Source organism: Anopheles merus, chromosome 3R (genome assembly GCF_017562075.2).
Source record: "Anopheles merus strain MAF chromosome 3R, AmerM5.1, whole genome shotgun sequence".
In the NCBI taxonomy this organism is placed as follows: domain Eukaryota; kingdom Metazoa; phylum Arthropoda; class Insecta; order Diptera; family Culicidae; genus Anopheles; species Anopheles merus.
The window spans coordinates 24,826,402-24,843,741 of NC_054084.1; the positions used below are offsets into that span (position 1 = coordinate 24,826,402).

Sequence of the window (17,340 nt, forward strand, 5' to 3'; positions counted from 1 at the left end):
CAGTGCGAATTATTATTAGAGAAGGTTCCATATCAGTCATTTTCGATGGGTTCAAAATAAGCTTTACATAGCGAGAGGAATTAGACCCGTCGTTTTTCAAAGGGGCATGGCTAGGCCTAAATCACAACCACGGTTATTGAAGATCAACAGTAACGTCCACAACAATCCAAATTTAATCATTTTTACAATACTTACCTCTAAATCCACGCTCACCGTACGGATGCTTAAGAAAGAACGCCAAAACCAACACGAATATGCTGTATAGTTTTCGATTATATTTTATAACAAATATATATATAAATGTGTTTGCCTCCACGGGCAGTATAGTAGATGTATATGTATATCAACCGTGATGGTAGCCGCATTCCTTACTATCGATTACACATTACAATTGGAAACTACTTACACAAGAATTCGAGTGTATATATCTACACAAACGCACGCCTGCCGAGTGATCTGTTCGCTCCTACGCAAAAGACAACCTCCGGATTTACAAAACTGCCCGAGCCAATTGTTCTGCCACTTCTCCTTCCATCTCTCTCTCTCTCTCTCTCTCTCTCTCTCTCTCTCTCTCTCTCTCTCTCTCTCTCTCTCTCTCTCTCTCTCTCTCAAGCTGACCAACATGTGTTTACGCATCGAGGCGCCACACACTTGTCACGCACGCACTCACTCCAAACTCTCCTCCCGGTACACTTGGCCCTAGCGACCTAAGGCCGGTATCCTGACCATCCGTGTTCCGGTTCACTACCGATGTCGATTTAATTATGCTCATCGTGTGTCGAGTGCCATGTTCGTTACGCATCAACTGTCACACACCGAGACGGGAAACATTTACCCAATCTGCCCTGTCCATTCTGTCTCCACTTGCTCCCATTCCCGTTTCGGAACGCTTCCATTAGGTTATTTGCACTATTTTGTGCATTAGTCGTAGCTTCGCGAGCCCAGCGAAGCCCGCATATTCGCGCACGAACCGGTCCGCGCTACCGTGAGGACCACTTTTTTGTGTTTGTTTGTGTATCGGTTTTAATCCTTACTATTGGTTCTCTCATCCTACCGCGGAAACTCTAGCGGGTTATGCCTGCTAGCACTCCATTTGAGCTCCAACATTTGAATCGCTAGGGAGGGGGGGGGGGAGGTCAGTTTGGGACAGATATTTAATTTGAAAATATTATCCTGCCCGATACTGTCATCGATTATGGAAAATCGTCCATAAATCAATTCCCATCATACAAATGGTCCCCACCAGAGCAAAGGGAGATGGGTGAAAAGGTTTTAAGCTAATGACTGCGCCGGGAGAAAAGCACCGAGAGAGCCACTGAGGCCGAACGTGCGGCTTCCGGTCGGGTCTTCCGGTCGAGCTGACGCTGTCATAGGCACGGGCCCATTGTTCGAAAATGTGCTCTAATTGAATACATTTTAGCAATAATAGCGCCCAGCATCAATGTATGCAAATGCATTGCGAAATAGTTGCGCTTTTTTGCCGCTGTTGTTCGTTTTAGACCTAGGCCAAGGCAAAAAAAAAAGAAAATCAGGCTTTTTTCGATACGCGCACACACCATTATCATCCCCTACTGATGGCAACCATTTATGCTCTGTGCCGAATCTACGCAACTGGGGGGAACAAACAGCACAAAAAAAAACAGAAATCAAACTAAAAAGCAGAAACAATTTTAAAATTGTATCCTTCCCCGTGGCAGAAATGACTCCCAGCCATCTCCTGGAACTGCGCCCGGGCAAAAGGCTACAGAGCAAAAAGGCGTAGAATGTGTGTGTGTGTGCATGCATTCCACAATTTATTGACAATTTATGCTCATATTTCTGTCGTCGGGATGCTTCTTTGTTTTACTCATTGTTGTGCATTGTGTTTTTGTGCATGTGTGTGTGTGTGCATTGTGTGCACAATGCGGTTGCGGTGCAGCCGATGCGCGCGCGGTGCGGTTTTACAATTAATTTCGTTTCCAGCTGAGTTAATTGCCACCGGGCGGGCGGACGGACGAGCAAGACCGGAAGTGAGTGTCGGTGAATGGTGGGCACAGGGGGTATGCAAGCGAGCGAGATGCTGGTTGATTTGTAGCACGTGTCCCGAAAGGAAGCCACGCCAGGAGGTGGCTACCCGCCGGAAGTAGAGGGGATTGGGAGCGAAATATGATGTTTGAGCAGAATACAATGCGGGGACGGTTGTATTCTTTCGTGTCCCTTTTCGGTGTGTGTGTGTGTGTGTGCTGTCCTTGACAAATATGCGCTCATCCCAGTGGGATGGGCGGCCACTAGCCGCACCGTGCATGAAAGGACAATTCTAAACGAACCTCAAACTCTGTGTGTGAGGGTTCGTTAGTTATGGGGTGACCATTCCTGGGAAAGGGGGGAGAGTGAGAGTGAGTACCAGTGACAGAGAAAGAAGAAGAGGAGCACAATATGTATGGGAAACAAGCATTTTCTCTTGGCACTTGGCATTTGTGAAGTATTTAGCAGCATTGCTCTTATACAGTGTAATACAAGGTATTCTCTTTCCTTTTTTGTCTTCCTGGCGCATGTTTCTCATTTTTATCGTAAGGTTCTTTGAACAAATACACACAGGTGTACGTGGACATACTTTTTACACATTACCTACGATTTTTTCCGTCCCTATAGTAAGATCCACTCTGTTTCATGCATCATATTCCAGTGCCTGAACCTAAAATTTGTAACATACGGAACATGTCGCGTCTTGGTAAACCATTCTACTACAGAGTGTGGTGGAGAGGAATGCGAAAATTCTTATAATTTTGTGCAAATACTTTTCCCAACTTTTTGGCATGTTCTTATGTTTATTAAGTCCTTTGAAGATAACTCACTAGATGGGAACTTATTCCTCTTTGGGACAACGTTTTGATCCTCAGAGACACTGTCCCAACTCTAAGAACAATACTTGGTTCTCCAAAATAAATATATACACCTTGGTGTTGTTGTTTTAAACACAGAATTAAGCAGCATGGTCAAATTAAGAGTGTTTGAAGTCAAATTGAAGGCTCTATTTTCATATCTGAAAATGGATAATTGAATTGAAAACTAATTTTCACATCAAAAAACCATTCTGTAAAGATTTTGATGCAAACAAACCAGTTTGGTAATCTGAATTGATCTGTTGGGTTATAATAAGTATACACTGGTCAGAGGATTCATTAAATTTGGACTTTGAAATTGAAAGATTTGAGCATCCCTTCCTGCCACACCCTGTAATGAGGTAGAAGACTAAAGTTTGAATTAGTACATCTAAAACATGAGCTGCGTACGTGCGTACACTCGATAGCGTTAAATTTAAAAGCATTGTTAAGAATAATCATAGAAACTAGAACAAAGGCAATTCCGGTTAAGTTCGATACGGTAGAATTCGTTTTTGCTTGGTGCACTACACACTAGACAACTAATAATTTCAGCCGCAGTGGGCAGAGCGTTGATAGTAGAATAAGGGCTTTGAAGGAGAGTAATCGAACATAAAATATTTTGAATATTTTATCACTTCTTTTCCTGTCGTCTGTTTTAACGGTCACTGCTAAAGGATGGTACACCGATTTTGACTTCCAGGTGCACGTCTATCTATGGCAGCAACACTCTAGCATGATACCAAAGACTTTAATTACTAAGGAAACATTAGTGCTGAATGATTACATCTTGCGGTGGCGGTGTTTCTCGAACCCTCCGCCCCAAAAAAAAAGTATGATAAAATCATCTTTAACATAGTTCACAACACTGGACGAGAAACGTACTCTAACGGTATGATTTTTCACTTACTTTCACATAAACTTTATACAGTACATAAACTCAATCGTATTTTTGTTTTGTTTTCTTGGGAAGGACACTGAAAGCGACACTGGCTGTGACAGTGTTGCACAACATATTAAGCCTTACATCTCGCTACTGGTACGAACTTATATCGAATAGTAGTACTTAGTGTAGATGCCATTCCATTCGCCATTGGCCACACCACCTAAAGGATCGGCTAGATCTGAATCCTCTCTAATGCAATGCGCGTGTGGTTCGATGTTTATCTTTTGGTATTTTACGTTTTTCAACAGAGCATAACATTAGTGCACGCAAGATGCAGGTTTGAACTGCGCGTAATTATCTTATTTCGCTTCGCCCGCTTTTATTTATACAGTTTTGTATCAGTCTTATTAATTAATTCTATTGGGTTTTTTTTATATTCACTCTTGTTTTTTTTCGTCTGAAAGTGATGCTGTCTTCTTTTGTTTGGAAATGCAAGGGAGATATCGATGTTATAGTAATCATTCGAAATAAAATAAAATGCTATTACAGTGCGTAACACAGCTAACTGAACAGTTCGGTGCAATTTTTGAATTTATTCCAATAAAACGTTCTGTCACGTCCTTACAAACGTGAAGAAGAATATTTAACTACGAAAAGAGGGATTCGCAGCATACTAAATAGCGTAATTCACAAATTTAGTAAACAAAATCGCTATTGGTTTATGATATACGCCATGCAACGATTGAAAACAATGATATTGATCCTGGTATATGGTATAAATTACTTGTTTTTAATTTTATACCATTTTAATAAAATATTCGATTCGTTTAATAAACTATTCGTTAGAATACTAATAGAAATGGGCAAGATTTATATTTGCTAGTCTTTGGAATTTGACTGTTATCTACCAAACATTTCCAACTTTTGTTTTTTTTTATTTGCAAAAACAAAATGTGTTGCCATAGCTGTGTTACGCACTGTATGCATCGATTATGGTATCCAATTGGTGAAGATTGATAAGAAAGAAAGTTGTAGTATCATTAGCACAACAACTGATATGAGTTTGGTGTGTCGTTCGATAGCTTGATAGACGGCAATGTTTCGTACAAAAATGCTGGTTTGTTCAAATTCTTCCTCCGCGTGGTACTACTGGATGAACTTTTGCTTGATTTGAGCAATAACAGCTTACGTAGGATACGTGGTTGAGATTTACTGTGCGCATCTCCGTGTGTGAGAGCTTCTTAAGCAGCTACATTACATTGTACAGAGTGAAACGGAGAACGAAAACACAAAATCACCTTATGCCAGTCGTCTCAGCGTCCACACATCTTCTCCTTCCGTAGGAGTCTCGATGCTACTAGCGCTCTGAACCAGTGTGTAACGTATGCATCCCGCCCGGACGAACACAACCACTGACCTTTCCGAGCTGAACCCTTTCGGCCCCTGAACTGGCTTCGAAAGGGCTCTTTCCGAAACGGACAGCATCGGACATCGGTGCAATTGCAATCAGTACAATGACGCCTTGCATCCGTTGCCGTGTCAGTGTCAGGGGTGGAGTGACAACCGACAACTACCCGACTGGCAGACGGGTTCGCTGGCTAGTTCGTCTGCGCGAGAGTGCCGGAGTTAATAACAGATTGTCCGATAGGATTGTCCAGTCCAGTCCCGGATCGGGGGAGAAAGAGCGAGGAAGGGTCAGGGGGAGAAAAAAACAGGGACGTAACAGGACGGACGAACCGTTCCGCAGAACGGAGCCCGTGTGCCTGTCAGTCAATTTCTCCGCACCCTTCTTCGGCTGGTGCAACACACTGACAAGGCGGCGGTGTCCGTTTGGTTGATAATGAATTATAAATATTTATAAAGAGTGACTTGACCTACTATCGCAGCCATCGCTTGGTTATTCGTTAGTTCTGGGCTTCCTCGTGCAGGACTTCCTACACCCACGGGGCCGCCGGCTGGATCTGCTCCAGTATCGCCACCGCATCCGGTCGCTCCATCGTGCGGCAGATCTCGATCAGCTGCTGCAGCGCGTTCAGGTCGCGATTGCGACACTCCCACAGGTCGAGGATCTGGTCGGTGGGTGAGGGCCGGGTCGCAAAGTACGTCAGGTACCGGTCCACGTTCAGGTGTGCGGCGAGCATGCGCCAATCGTTGCGCTTCTGCGTCGGCGGATCGAGACACCGGCACAGCTTCCGCTTGACGTCCTTCGACAGCCGGAAGCGATCGGTCGCGAGCAGGTTGGTGTTGTGGTCGCCCGACCCAGCGCTACAGATCGTCATCGTTTCGAACGAGCTGGAGGAGTGCTGACACTGGCGCCCATCCTTTGCCATCGGCACGAACGAGGAGATGCTGAGCGTGGCCGGCACACCGATCGCGGTTAGCCGCTCGTCTAACCCCTGCGGCACATCCTGCGACGCCTGCACCACGATCTTAAAGTCACACTTGTCGTGCTCGGTCCGGCACAGGGTAAAGCTGCAGTGCAGTGCCGTGCAGGCGCTGTTCCACACGTGCGAGAACGGTATCGTTTGCCGCTCGCTCGAGCTTTTCGCCCGCCAGCCACCGACGCACTGCAGGTCGATGTTCAGCCCGGCCTGGCCGACGTCCGCAAAGTGCAGTACCGTGCTGCGGCCGAGCAGGACGCCGCCGATCTCCTGCTCGCAGTGCCGGCAGCGCTCCTCCGCCCCCGGGTTATCCTCCACGATGTACACCCGCAGGCTGACGTCGGAAAAGTCGGGCACGGTCGACGGGCCGCAGATGAACAGGCGCAGCTTTTTGCACGCCATCCGCTCCTGGATGTCGGTGGCCGATTCGCCCACCAGCACGTACTTGCCGAACGTTTCCGTCAGCACGTACGCGTACCGCTTGTCGATCTGCACCAGGGCCGGCGTGTTGAGCGTCTCCTCGCCGATCGTCACGACCTTGCACCAGGGCGTTACGTTGTCCGGCGCGCTGTACAGCGAGAACGCCCAGTCGGACAGGTTCTCCGCGCAGTGGGGCAGCTGCAGGACGATCGGTTTGTTTACCTTCGTGTCGACCGGGCCGCAGAACACGACCGGGCTGAGGTAGGTCGAGCGCGGCCCGGTCGGCACCGGCACGTGGTGCTTGTCGTCGCGCACGATCGACAGCGCCACGCTGTGCCGCTGGTGCTTCGGGATGGCGCCCTCGGGGATTAGCAGCGCGGTCGAGTAGGTGGCGAGCCGGAGCAGGGCGCCGGCGGGCGTTAGGGTCGCGTGCGTCACCTCCGTGCCGCGGAACGGCTCCTCCACCAGTGTCGTCGGGCGGATGGCGGGCGAGCTGCTGGGCGGGAGCATCGGCGCTTGGTCGTAGGTGGAATCGGCCGCTGTTGTTTTGTTGTTGTGTGTGTGTGTGTAGGAGTTGGAGAAAAGCCAAGGTGTCAAAGCGTGCCGAGAGTGTACAAAATGTTGCCGTTAGTAATTAGTATCACAACCCGTGTAGCTGTCACCCTTGTGTTGTGTGACACAATTGTGACAGGTTACACTCATTCGGAGAGTTTGCTACTACTCCGGGTTCCGGGTAGTATGGGGTCCAGGTAAAAAGGTTCTACTGCCTCTCGACCACGTCAATCAATCGGATGTCAAATTGAGACAAGCGTTCTGTGCTGGCAAATTGATCACGATCGATTGAGTGGGGGACACGTCGAGCGGTAGTGCATTGGAAGGGGACAAGGCTTTAGAGCAACGAATCAATCGTTCACCCAGACCGGCGCCTCGACCTGGCCACGCATTGGCACCGACTACTACTTACATGTGTTGGTCGATGTCTCGAGCGACTCCACGCTGCACACGCGCTTCGAATAGGTGGACGACGAGTATGATTCATTGATGCTGACTTTGTCCAGCGGGTAGATGTAGCTGCGGGAAAGAAATGAAGGAAAATGAATGCACGGGATGCAGGGCACAGCGGTGCACAAAGGTCCATTTATGGGCTGACAGGTTTGTAAAACGGTCGGGATAGGGAGAGAAGGTAGGTAGACATCGCGAACTACAGAACTCGGCCGCTCGGGAGGATCAGTTTGGTGGTCAGCAAACAGGCGGGGGCACGTGAAGGAGAACCGTTTTGTGCACGATCTCCTTTTTTTGCTGTTTTTGCTGCCCGCGTCTGGCCCGGGTGATGGGTCAATTTCGGGGACCACAGTCAGGTTGGCCTCCCCGTGCGGGAGGCGACCCGTGCCCGAGCGTTTCGGAACTGCGATGGATGGAGCCCATAAATTACACTCCAGTCCCGCTCGTGGCATTAGAACGCGCTGGAGTTGTCACATGGCGGCGGCAGCAGCCAAACAACCAAACCGACCGAACGAACAAAAAAAAAAAAAGACGAATGGAGTGGTCAGTCTGTAGAATGGTTTGATGGTGTTTGCCTCCCCCCCCCCTTCTTCTACGCTCTCTCTCTCTCACTCTCACTATTGAAAGTGTGACCACAGCGACGCAACCATTTGGTACACTGGAAGACTGATGTTAAACATGGCGGTAAACAAACGAGTTAATGGTAATGAGGTGTCAGTATAGTTGAATTATGTGACATAGATTAGTTCTCTTTCCCGCGCGTGCCCTTCCGCGTGTGTGTATGTGTGGTTCAAATGACACCGAATGTGTGTGTCTGTGTCCGTCCGTCTGTCCTAGGATATAATCACGACTCCTCCACGGCCCCAGGTTGGGAGGTTCGCGGAGGTTTTTTGAAGTTTTGGAATTGGATTGATACAATCGGACGACCGAAAGGTTGTGGTGGGATGGGATGGGATGAGGCCTTTGGAACACCCGGCAGCCCGGGTGCTGGATGCGCGTGCGTGGGTGGGTTTTTGTGAGGTAAAAAGCAAATTTGCATAAATCCTGGCAACTCGTGACCATCTAACGAGCTGACTCCGTAACTACACTCCGACGGTCGGTTGTAGCCGCCCCGGACGACGGATGGAATTCCAGTTCCGAGGTCAAATTACCGAAGAGTCTGAAAAGCTGAAATCTGAGCCCGGGGTACTCTGGGGTTGTCCGGGGGCGCGTAACCGGTGGGTGATATAGTAGGTTGCCTTTTTCTCCCCCACCAATTCCACTCCCGCAACACAACAAGGGACAAAGCTGAGTTCACGCGCGTTCGGAGCGAGATCGATGGGAACACATCACACCAATATGGGTATTTTTTTTTTCGCCATTCCATCTTCTCCTCCTTCTTCTCCTTCTCCTTCTCCCCGCGACATTAAAGACATGTCCACTACTGCCCCTTTCCATTCGCGCTGCGCCGGGGCGATCAATAATTTTAATCGCCACTTTAGAGCGTGTTTCGCGTGTTAACGAGACACCGGCTTCGGGGTGACTGCCGTTTTGGACATTTCGCGCGAGAAATATGACCGCGTCATAAAAGGATGAAATTAAGACACCTCTACCCCCCCCCCCGCTCCTTCCCATCGTAGACACGAAGACTGGGCAGTGTGCAGGCCCAGGAATTCAGACATTTCAGTCACGTTCCGCGCGGGCCCACATACGCGCACCGGGCCTTACGGTTACGCCATCCGGTCAAGCGTGGCTGGCTCGGGAACGCGGGTAATTGGCGCGACGAGGGCGCGAAATTTATTGATTAATCACCCGAGCGCGACTTTGCGCCGTTCTCGGTCGGTCGGTCGGTTTTTGGTCAAATTCGCACATCTCGCACGGTCCGCCATATGTGGCGCATTTTGCAACGGGGTTTTTGACGCACAGAGATATTCACATTTTTGACACCTCATTGATGGCGCATTAGCCGTGTTTGGCAAGCCCGTCGAACAGGACGGTTGTATTTGGGTCGGCAACAGCTGCTGCTTCCTGCCTACACACACACACACATGGGAGGCGCACGGCGTTAGGCGCTGAATTTAGAACAAGCGCGATGCCCGCGGAATGCCGGTTTGTAAACCCCCGGGCCCATAAAGGACTGATCAAAGTGGAAGCTCTCCTCAAGTCCCGGACGCATTGAAATGGCTCTTTGCCGGCGGAATTCATTAGTGTGGGTTTGTGCGGCGTCTCGCGCCCCTAAGTGGGGCTGCCCGGAATTTGACTTCCGCCGTAATCAAAACGAATGTCCACCGGCTTCTTCTACCGGGGGCGAAGAGGGCGTGATTAAAATGAATGAACCATAAAAAGCCTACCGTGAGCAGCACTGGTACGCACCCAAACACAAAAAAGCAAGTGCCGCCGAGTGCTGCTGCCTCGTTATGTGCGGCTGCGAAGGGGACACACTCACTTTGATGCCAGGCGTTGCGGGTCCCCGTCATCTTCAACTGGTGTGTTGATATGCCCCGGCATTTATCTTCCCTCGCACCGGGCCTGACTGATGACGGATGGCTCTGATTACTCAATTAGTACGTCCCGGAGGCCGGGGTGATGGTGGTAGTGGACGGCAGCATCAAGCGGGCATTGGAAGCAGGAAAGCAACAGTGTGTGGGTATGCTCTCGGTTGCGTTTGATCGGCAGGTTGTGTTGTAATTACACCGCAACGAGTTTTATCACCTTTCCGCACAGGCTAGTTAGCGGGCGAGTGACCCAGTGCAGATGGCCCGCCAGGTCTTAGATGTTCTGGGCAGCAAGGGCATGGGAAGACAAACAAACCTTGGGCCACGTACGCTCACACGACTCTCTGTGACCGATCTTGTAACACGCGGCACGCAAAAGCGCGCATCGATCTTATTTGCGCGCTGGGCCCTATCTTCTCGCTGGCCGCGACCTACGTCGATGGTTGAGTTTTATGACCACCCTGCGCGCGTGTGTGTGTAAGGTTATTGCGGAGTGATAGACACCGCCGCAGCCACACGCAGCACATCAACTTCGAGCGAGAAAGCGCATTCGCGCTCAGCGTAATTGGATGTGGTTATTTACAGAAACATCAGTCATCGGTGCGGCGCGCAGCGTCTTCCATCGGGAGCTTCGGGCAGGAGCTGGCAGTGGGGATGATGGCGGTGTTATTTTATGCGGTTATTAGGTTTATAAATTTCCGCGAACGAGCAAGCAGCAGAAGCAGCGTGGTCGTTGCCATCGTTAGAGCTGGGGCCGGAGTACTACGGGGAGCGATTGTTGATTGTTGGCCGGCAGTTCTGGTTGGCGGCTGATAATGCTGAGCTGAACGGGGTAACGCGCGCTTGCGCTTTTGGCTCTTTTTCTTGTTACGGCGGCGGCGGCGGCGGATGCACTTTCAAAACATCGCGCGCACCCGGTGACTTCATATTGACGGGACGGGTGTTGGGGGCCCTCGGATGGAACATAATTTAATTTATTAGATGTTTATAGGTTCGCCTTTTTAGTGGCTCAAACAGTCTCGGGAGGAACGATCTGCACCGTTGAGGAGCTACGGTTGTAATTGAGATGTCACTTGCTTGTGGCCACTTTCTTGCCTCCATGTGTGTGGTGTCTCTTGGAATAATGGGGATTTCTTTCCCCCGTTTACAACGGCCAATCAAGCCAGGCCGTCTAAGGCCGTATAAGGTCCACTAAAAAGTCAAAACCCTCTCCCGGGGACGGTTATGATATGTGTAGCAAGGGGGGAGGCGGAGTGTATGGCTTCAATTACTTGTACCGCCCTTTATTTTCCTCGGTAGTGATTAAACTATTAGTGACATACTGTTAATAAGAAAATGTGCCTTAAGTAACATAAACCGGTGTCAGAAGTTAAACAGCAAATAGCCTCGAGGGGCTGCGCTATGCGAGACGCGCGCGAGTGGAGGCTTTGCGTAAGAAGTACGAAAAAAAAACACACTACACGAATTTACGACATTACTCTCCGCCACCAGCCAACCCGAGGTCCCACTCGAAAGGCTCAGGTTAATCGAACATGGCAATTAGATTTCCTTTCGGGCTGACCCGCGTACACTGGCTTGTTGCCCAAGCAAAGGGGGCGCAATCAAGGGGGGGATATTCGATGGGGATGCCCGATAGGGCGAAACCAATTTCACAGCCCTACCCCGGTGGCTAGAGGCAGCAAGGGGATACGATCCGGTACAATCGGCCGTTTTAATTTAAATTCAAAGCAAGCAAGCGAGCGAGCGGACATTTCCAAGCCTACGACTCATTTATTTCTGTCGGTGCAGTTTCTGCCTAGGCCAGGAGAAACAGAAATCAAATATGCCAGCGGGGGCAGTTGGCGTTACATGGCAGCACCGGCGCACCGGTCACGGAATTTCGCACCGACACCCTGGTGGCCTATTTTCTAAGACGGTACCTCGGTTACTCCAAGCGCGCACTATAGCGCGGAGAGCCCGGCGGGTGTTGCCAGTGTGCGCGCGCGGTGGTATCTAATTAAAGTATCTATTTATTCAAGTTAACATGCAATCCCTCGCCCGGCCACTCCGGGCTTGTTGATTGTAAGTGAACGCGGGGCGTAAGATTAAGACAAGCTCAAACTATTCCCGGCGAGTTGGTGGTGCGTTTTACGCAAAAACAAAAAAGAACAACAACCAGGACCTGGTGGGGACATGATGGCGTCTCTTCTCCTTCACGGTCAATAGGCTGCGCTGTTTAGTAGAACGGGTAGAGCGCAAAACAAGCTTGACCGTAGCTGAAAGACGGTTAATTTGTTTTTATTTCTACTTCTTTGCTGGCTTCTTCTTGTTTCTTTGCTTTCTTGGCTTTCTTCTTGTCGTAGCCAGCGGTGGTGCGCTTTAGGTCAGGTTGTGCAGCTTGTATGCAGCTGCAGTTTTGCATCAGCAGGCCGGGAGGACTACACCACCAAGCCCACGGGGACCCACGGGACAGTCTGGGATAGATTAATGCACCGACTTCGCATGACAAATGTCGCAATTACAACCGTAAATTATTATTAATTGAATCAGATCACCGCGTATTGAAGATTAGCATGCGCACTGCGAATGGGTTCGACTGTGCACTATCGAGATCTAAGTTTCTCACGGTCTTGCGGGACACGTGCGAATATTAACGGAAAGGGGGAAAAAAAAGGAAGACAAACAAGCAGTTGCCCAGCAGTTGGCCTAGTTCACTCGGGCTGTCAGAACGAATCGCGACGTATCGCTACTGTTTATTATTATATCGCTTGTTGTCTGGCCAGTGTTGTCTTCGTTTTGCTTGCGGAGCGTATGTGTCAGAACGTTTGAGCCGATGAGTTACGGCAGCGCTAGTAATTGAACGCCATTTATCAAAGCCACTAAACGCAATCCAACAGCGCAGGGTGGGGGGGGAGCGCTGCAGTTGTGCAATGAGTAGCAAAATTGCAACCGAATGGCATTCAATTGAATAATAATGTCGAGCTTGACGGCCAACCACGGCGAGAACTGCGCGTTTCTCTCGCTGCACTGCAGGGTAATTAAACAATTGTGCAGTGATCCAGTGTGGATGGCGCCTTCCTGGTTTTAAAGGGCTCTGGGATCAAAAGGAAACACGGCACCACAGCACGGGCCGGTCAATATGATGGCGATAACTCACTGCACTGAAAGTGCACGCAAATGCAGCGGAATAGTTCCGCTTGCGTCAGTGACAAGTGGACGAGCGGTTTTGCAAAATTGGACAGCTTCAACTTAAACTTCAGAACTTCCTGCTGCGGTTGGTAAAGTCTTGGGGATTGAATGAAATGCAATAATTAAATTAATGACAAGCAGACTCTAGCTGTGGCACGTCCACGTCTTGTAGCATTGGGAATTTGAAGCCTCTGTGTGTGTATCTGTGTAATTGTGGTAAAGCGCATATAAATTGATCTAAATTCCTCCAAACGACTTTTCCCCACGAAGGCCAAGCATGACAAACGCTTTCGGGCAAACGGATGAGAAGATTTTGCGAAAACTTTTCCGTCTTGGCTGTGTCTGTTCGCTGACGTGCTGGCAAGAATCAGGGAAAAGGTCAATCCCCTCTACCCACTTCCCCTCTCCTGCGCACCCCGGGTAATTAGTACGTATTTGTCGTGTCGCAAAAGAAAACTGGAATCTCACGCTATTTAATTGATGGCAAGGACAGAAACCGTTTGGGCACGTAATTGAAACCAAAACCCTGGGGCCGAGGAGGCTCGTTCTTACTTGTCCCACTCCAACGCCACCCAAACCCATCACCCACTGGACCATTTATTGTTGATTGTGGAAATTAATCACACGTCCTTTTGGCAAATTTCTTCGGAATTCAGTCGGATTTTCTTTTTTCCACCGAAGATGGATCGAACACGAAATGGGCTGACCACCGCCATGGAGATGGGAAATGATTCTGATGGGAGGGGAGAGGGATCGAGGGCGTGGGTGCTGTGCTTTTACTTACTTATTGCACAAATGGGGCACGTCGTAATGGTGCTCGGAATTGGACCGTGGCAAAGGCAATGACGATTTGAGGCCCCCGATCGGAAGGGTTGGCGCTTGCTGCGATTGGCACTGGGGATGAAGCTGTCCGTGTCCGGTGGCTACCGTCCCGAGCAGGCTGCTGCCGTGCTGGTGGTGCAGCGAAGACAGATGATGATGATGCTGCTGCTGCTGTAGGTGGTGGTGGTGCGGGTGATGGCCGGCCAGATGGGGCTGGAGGGACGCTGTCATCGGGTACTCGTAATTGATGGGGCCCGTGTTCTGCGTCAGATCTGGCTGGAAATGGGTCAGCTTTTTGCTCTCGTTGGCGAAATATTCGGTCGGCATTTCTGGCGAGCAGGAGGCAGCACGGTGGGAGAAAGAAACAGAACGAGAAAAATGGCTTTCGTTAAATCAAATGTGAGACTATTGGGTTTTATTGCACGTAAAATAGAAGTCACAGATGTGGAGCGCTCCGTTTTGCTGATAAGCTTTGATGAAGGTCCATTTTGCAGTGGTGAATGGGGGTTACTCGAAGAAAAAAACACTATCTAAAATGGATCAATAGATTCTAAGCATTGCTGTGCGTTTAATACGATCGCTCGAAAAGTTTATAATGAGTTCCGGAAAGCATCAGGCGACGTGCGCGCGCACCCTCCGCACTCAGCATCACTGTAGAGCCAACAATGAATCGGTGTAGCTTTCCGCATACCATCTGCCGTTGATGGAATCTGAACGGGTGCGAATAGGTTAATTGCCCGAGCGCAAGATGAAAGCGAACAGAAATTACCCCCGAAATGGAGGCAATTTAGGGTGATTATTTCAAGCTCTTAATGATTCTGGAAGGAAGTTTGCTACAGCATCTGCAGCGCGGTTTCACTTTCTTAATGTGATTGTGGAGCGTGATCAGAAGGAGTTTAAAGGAATTGAAAGAGCAGAGAAGAAATTAAAAAAAAACCATATCAAATCGGGCTAAACTTGAAAATGACTCTTTTGACCCACTGGTGCAATTTGAAATGGGAAGCATTTTAATTATAGGATACGCTTTTAACGTAATATTCATGCTATTAAAACAAAACACGCCAATCAAAATGAACATTCAATCTTCCAAAGTGTGCGTTTTGTTGCGCAGCTCGATACAACAGCGATACGGAAACATCTTTCTTCATATTTCTCGAACAATTATAATTGAATTCAAGACTACATTTCACTACTGCAATCGATCATTCGATCGACCCGTCAAGTTATACATTTCAAATCACGTTTTAATTGTGTGCAAATGTGATAAGAATGGCCAACTCTATATTTCAAAGTCATTCGTTTGAGTTCACAGTTGGTCAAACTAGAGCTTTAATGTGCTACATTACGCTAGAAAGCAATTTATCATTCCTTATCAGTAAAGCGAATGAAAACTGTAGCGCCATTTGTGTTATTGGCTACAGTCCCAAAATAACGTTCTTTTTATTCTTGTTGGAGTACCCGATCCTTAGAACGTTCTAACGCCAGTCAAGTGTGCTGAACAGATTGCTGTTTCATTATCTCAAATACAACGAGTTTTAGTGCTGTTCAACTCGCCCCGAAACTCTTAATTAAAGAGAAACGTACTGGTGGAGAAGTTTCGTCCCGGTAGAGCTGGATGATCCCGGGCAGATCATTAACCATCGTAGACTAGGTCCAGTAGATGGTATCAGCAACCTCATATCCTGTCAGCAAACTCTTGTAACTGTCTCAGGTCCTGACATCATTAATGGTGTACGTTGCAGACTACCGTTTTTTACTAGCTTTACTAGCGTCACGGGCGTAGTTTCTGGTTAAGGACTCATTTCCTCTTTACGACTTTGTTGCAATTTCGAATACCATGTTGGGAAAGTAATTGTTTTAGGTTGAAATGGTACAATTATGAAACTTTCAATGAAAACGAAATGAACAAAAGTGTCTTTACCGGTAACGGACTAGATGAAGGAAAGTGAAGTAATTAGCATAGTGCCGTTTGGCAGAATTTAAACCACTTCGCTGATTAAATCGTAAAGTTGCTTTAAGTCTTCGAGGCGTAACACAGATATCAGATCTATCGATGGAACTAGTATTTGTTTGGCAATTGAAGATATCACAAAAATGTTGCAGTAGTTGGATTCAATGGATTATCAATACAGTTGTTTGTGATAAATCGCGAAACGAGAGAAATAGACAGATGTTAGAAGGTAACTGCAGCCAACAGACATTACCTTGCCGTAAAAACGATACATGGACAGCAAGAATCAACAAACCGAAAGAAACTTAGCAAGCGTTTTCAATGTCTGAAGACGGTGGAACCAAAACAGATAGCAATTCTATCTAGAAAAGTTTTGCCAAACTCTAACTACTCCCCACGAATGTCATGTCCGGCTGTGTTATTTTTAGTTTACGATATATGATTGCACCAAACTTATCAGTTAGTATTTACTATGGCCAATAAAACTTATGGCGAGGAGACATGTTTACAGTTTTTTTTTTGCACTCACGAAACATTTTATGGCGAATATTTTCTTTTACCTAGGTCCCGTTTTTGTAACCCCTGCCTTTAATGTTTCACTAACAAACACGTCAATTCAATTGAATGTGCTGTGATTTTGGCCTCCCCGAATCCGTCAAAGAAGGATTAGCGAAGATAAGCAACGCATTAAAAGCTGTGTCAGGCCGTGCAGCAAAGGGAAGCAAACCTTAACTACCCTTCATTTTACTTTCAACCAGACACCAGAGTGTATGGCTGTGACACCGATATCTACCCCAAAAGTGTAAATATATCGTCGACAGATATCACGGCGCCTTGTGGGACTGTTACGTCAGTATCAAACATAAACTTCCGCTGTCTCCGCTACTGCGAAACATAAATTCACCATAAATCATTTGCAGACGGAATGTCAAGCACTTAACGTCAGCAGGTTTTGAGCGATGAAATAATAAATACATTGGTACGAGGACGAATAGAGTTCGGTCTTGTTGTTTGTCAAACGTTCAGCTGTGCCATCAATCAAACCTTTAGCAGCAAATTTCTCCTAATAAATGTCTTTAAATGGCGCCTTGCATATCTTTCTGAAAAAAGGAGGATGCATCTAGCATACATTTTTTTTAACTTAATGTGAATTTAGAGCAACGGTACAAAGCAGTGTTTAAAACACAAAAAATGAAATTCCTTACACGAGAACTGCTACTAAGAACCTATCGAATAAGTCCCAAAATGTGGATTTTAATCCGCAATCAGAGATTCCATAATCGGATTTTGCAGACTGATGTTCTAGTTGCAGGGCAAGCTGTGAGTTGATTTCCCCAGTGAGAAAAGTGAGTTATTTTTTATAGAACAATTCTTT

The 17,340-nt window shown here is 47.9% G+C and overlaps 1 protein-coding gene across 3 annotated transcripts in view; it reads right to left on the reverse strand.

Moving 5' to 3' along the window:
* Window positions 1-566: 566 nt before the first annotated feature.
* Window positions 567-17,340, reverse strand: part of LOC121595913 (netrin receptor UNC5C-like) — a 55,969-nt gene continuing 39,195 nt past the window's right edge. For all 3 annotated transcript variants that reach the window (XM_041920306.1, XM_041920307.1, XM_041920308.1), the window contains exons 9-11: window positions 13,977-14,343; window positions 7,513-7,619; window positions 567-7,087 (exon numbers count right to left, since the gene is read on the reverse strand). In XM_041920306.1, coding sequence (XP_041776240.1) covers window positions 5,682-7,087; window positions 7,513-7,619; window positions 13,977-14,343 — 1,880 coding nt within the window. In that variant the 3' untranslated portion in view covers window positions 567-5,681. The remainder of the gene's footprint in view (window positions 7,088-7,512; window positions 7,620-13,976; window positions 14,344-17,340) is intronic.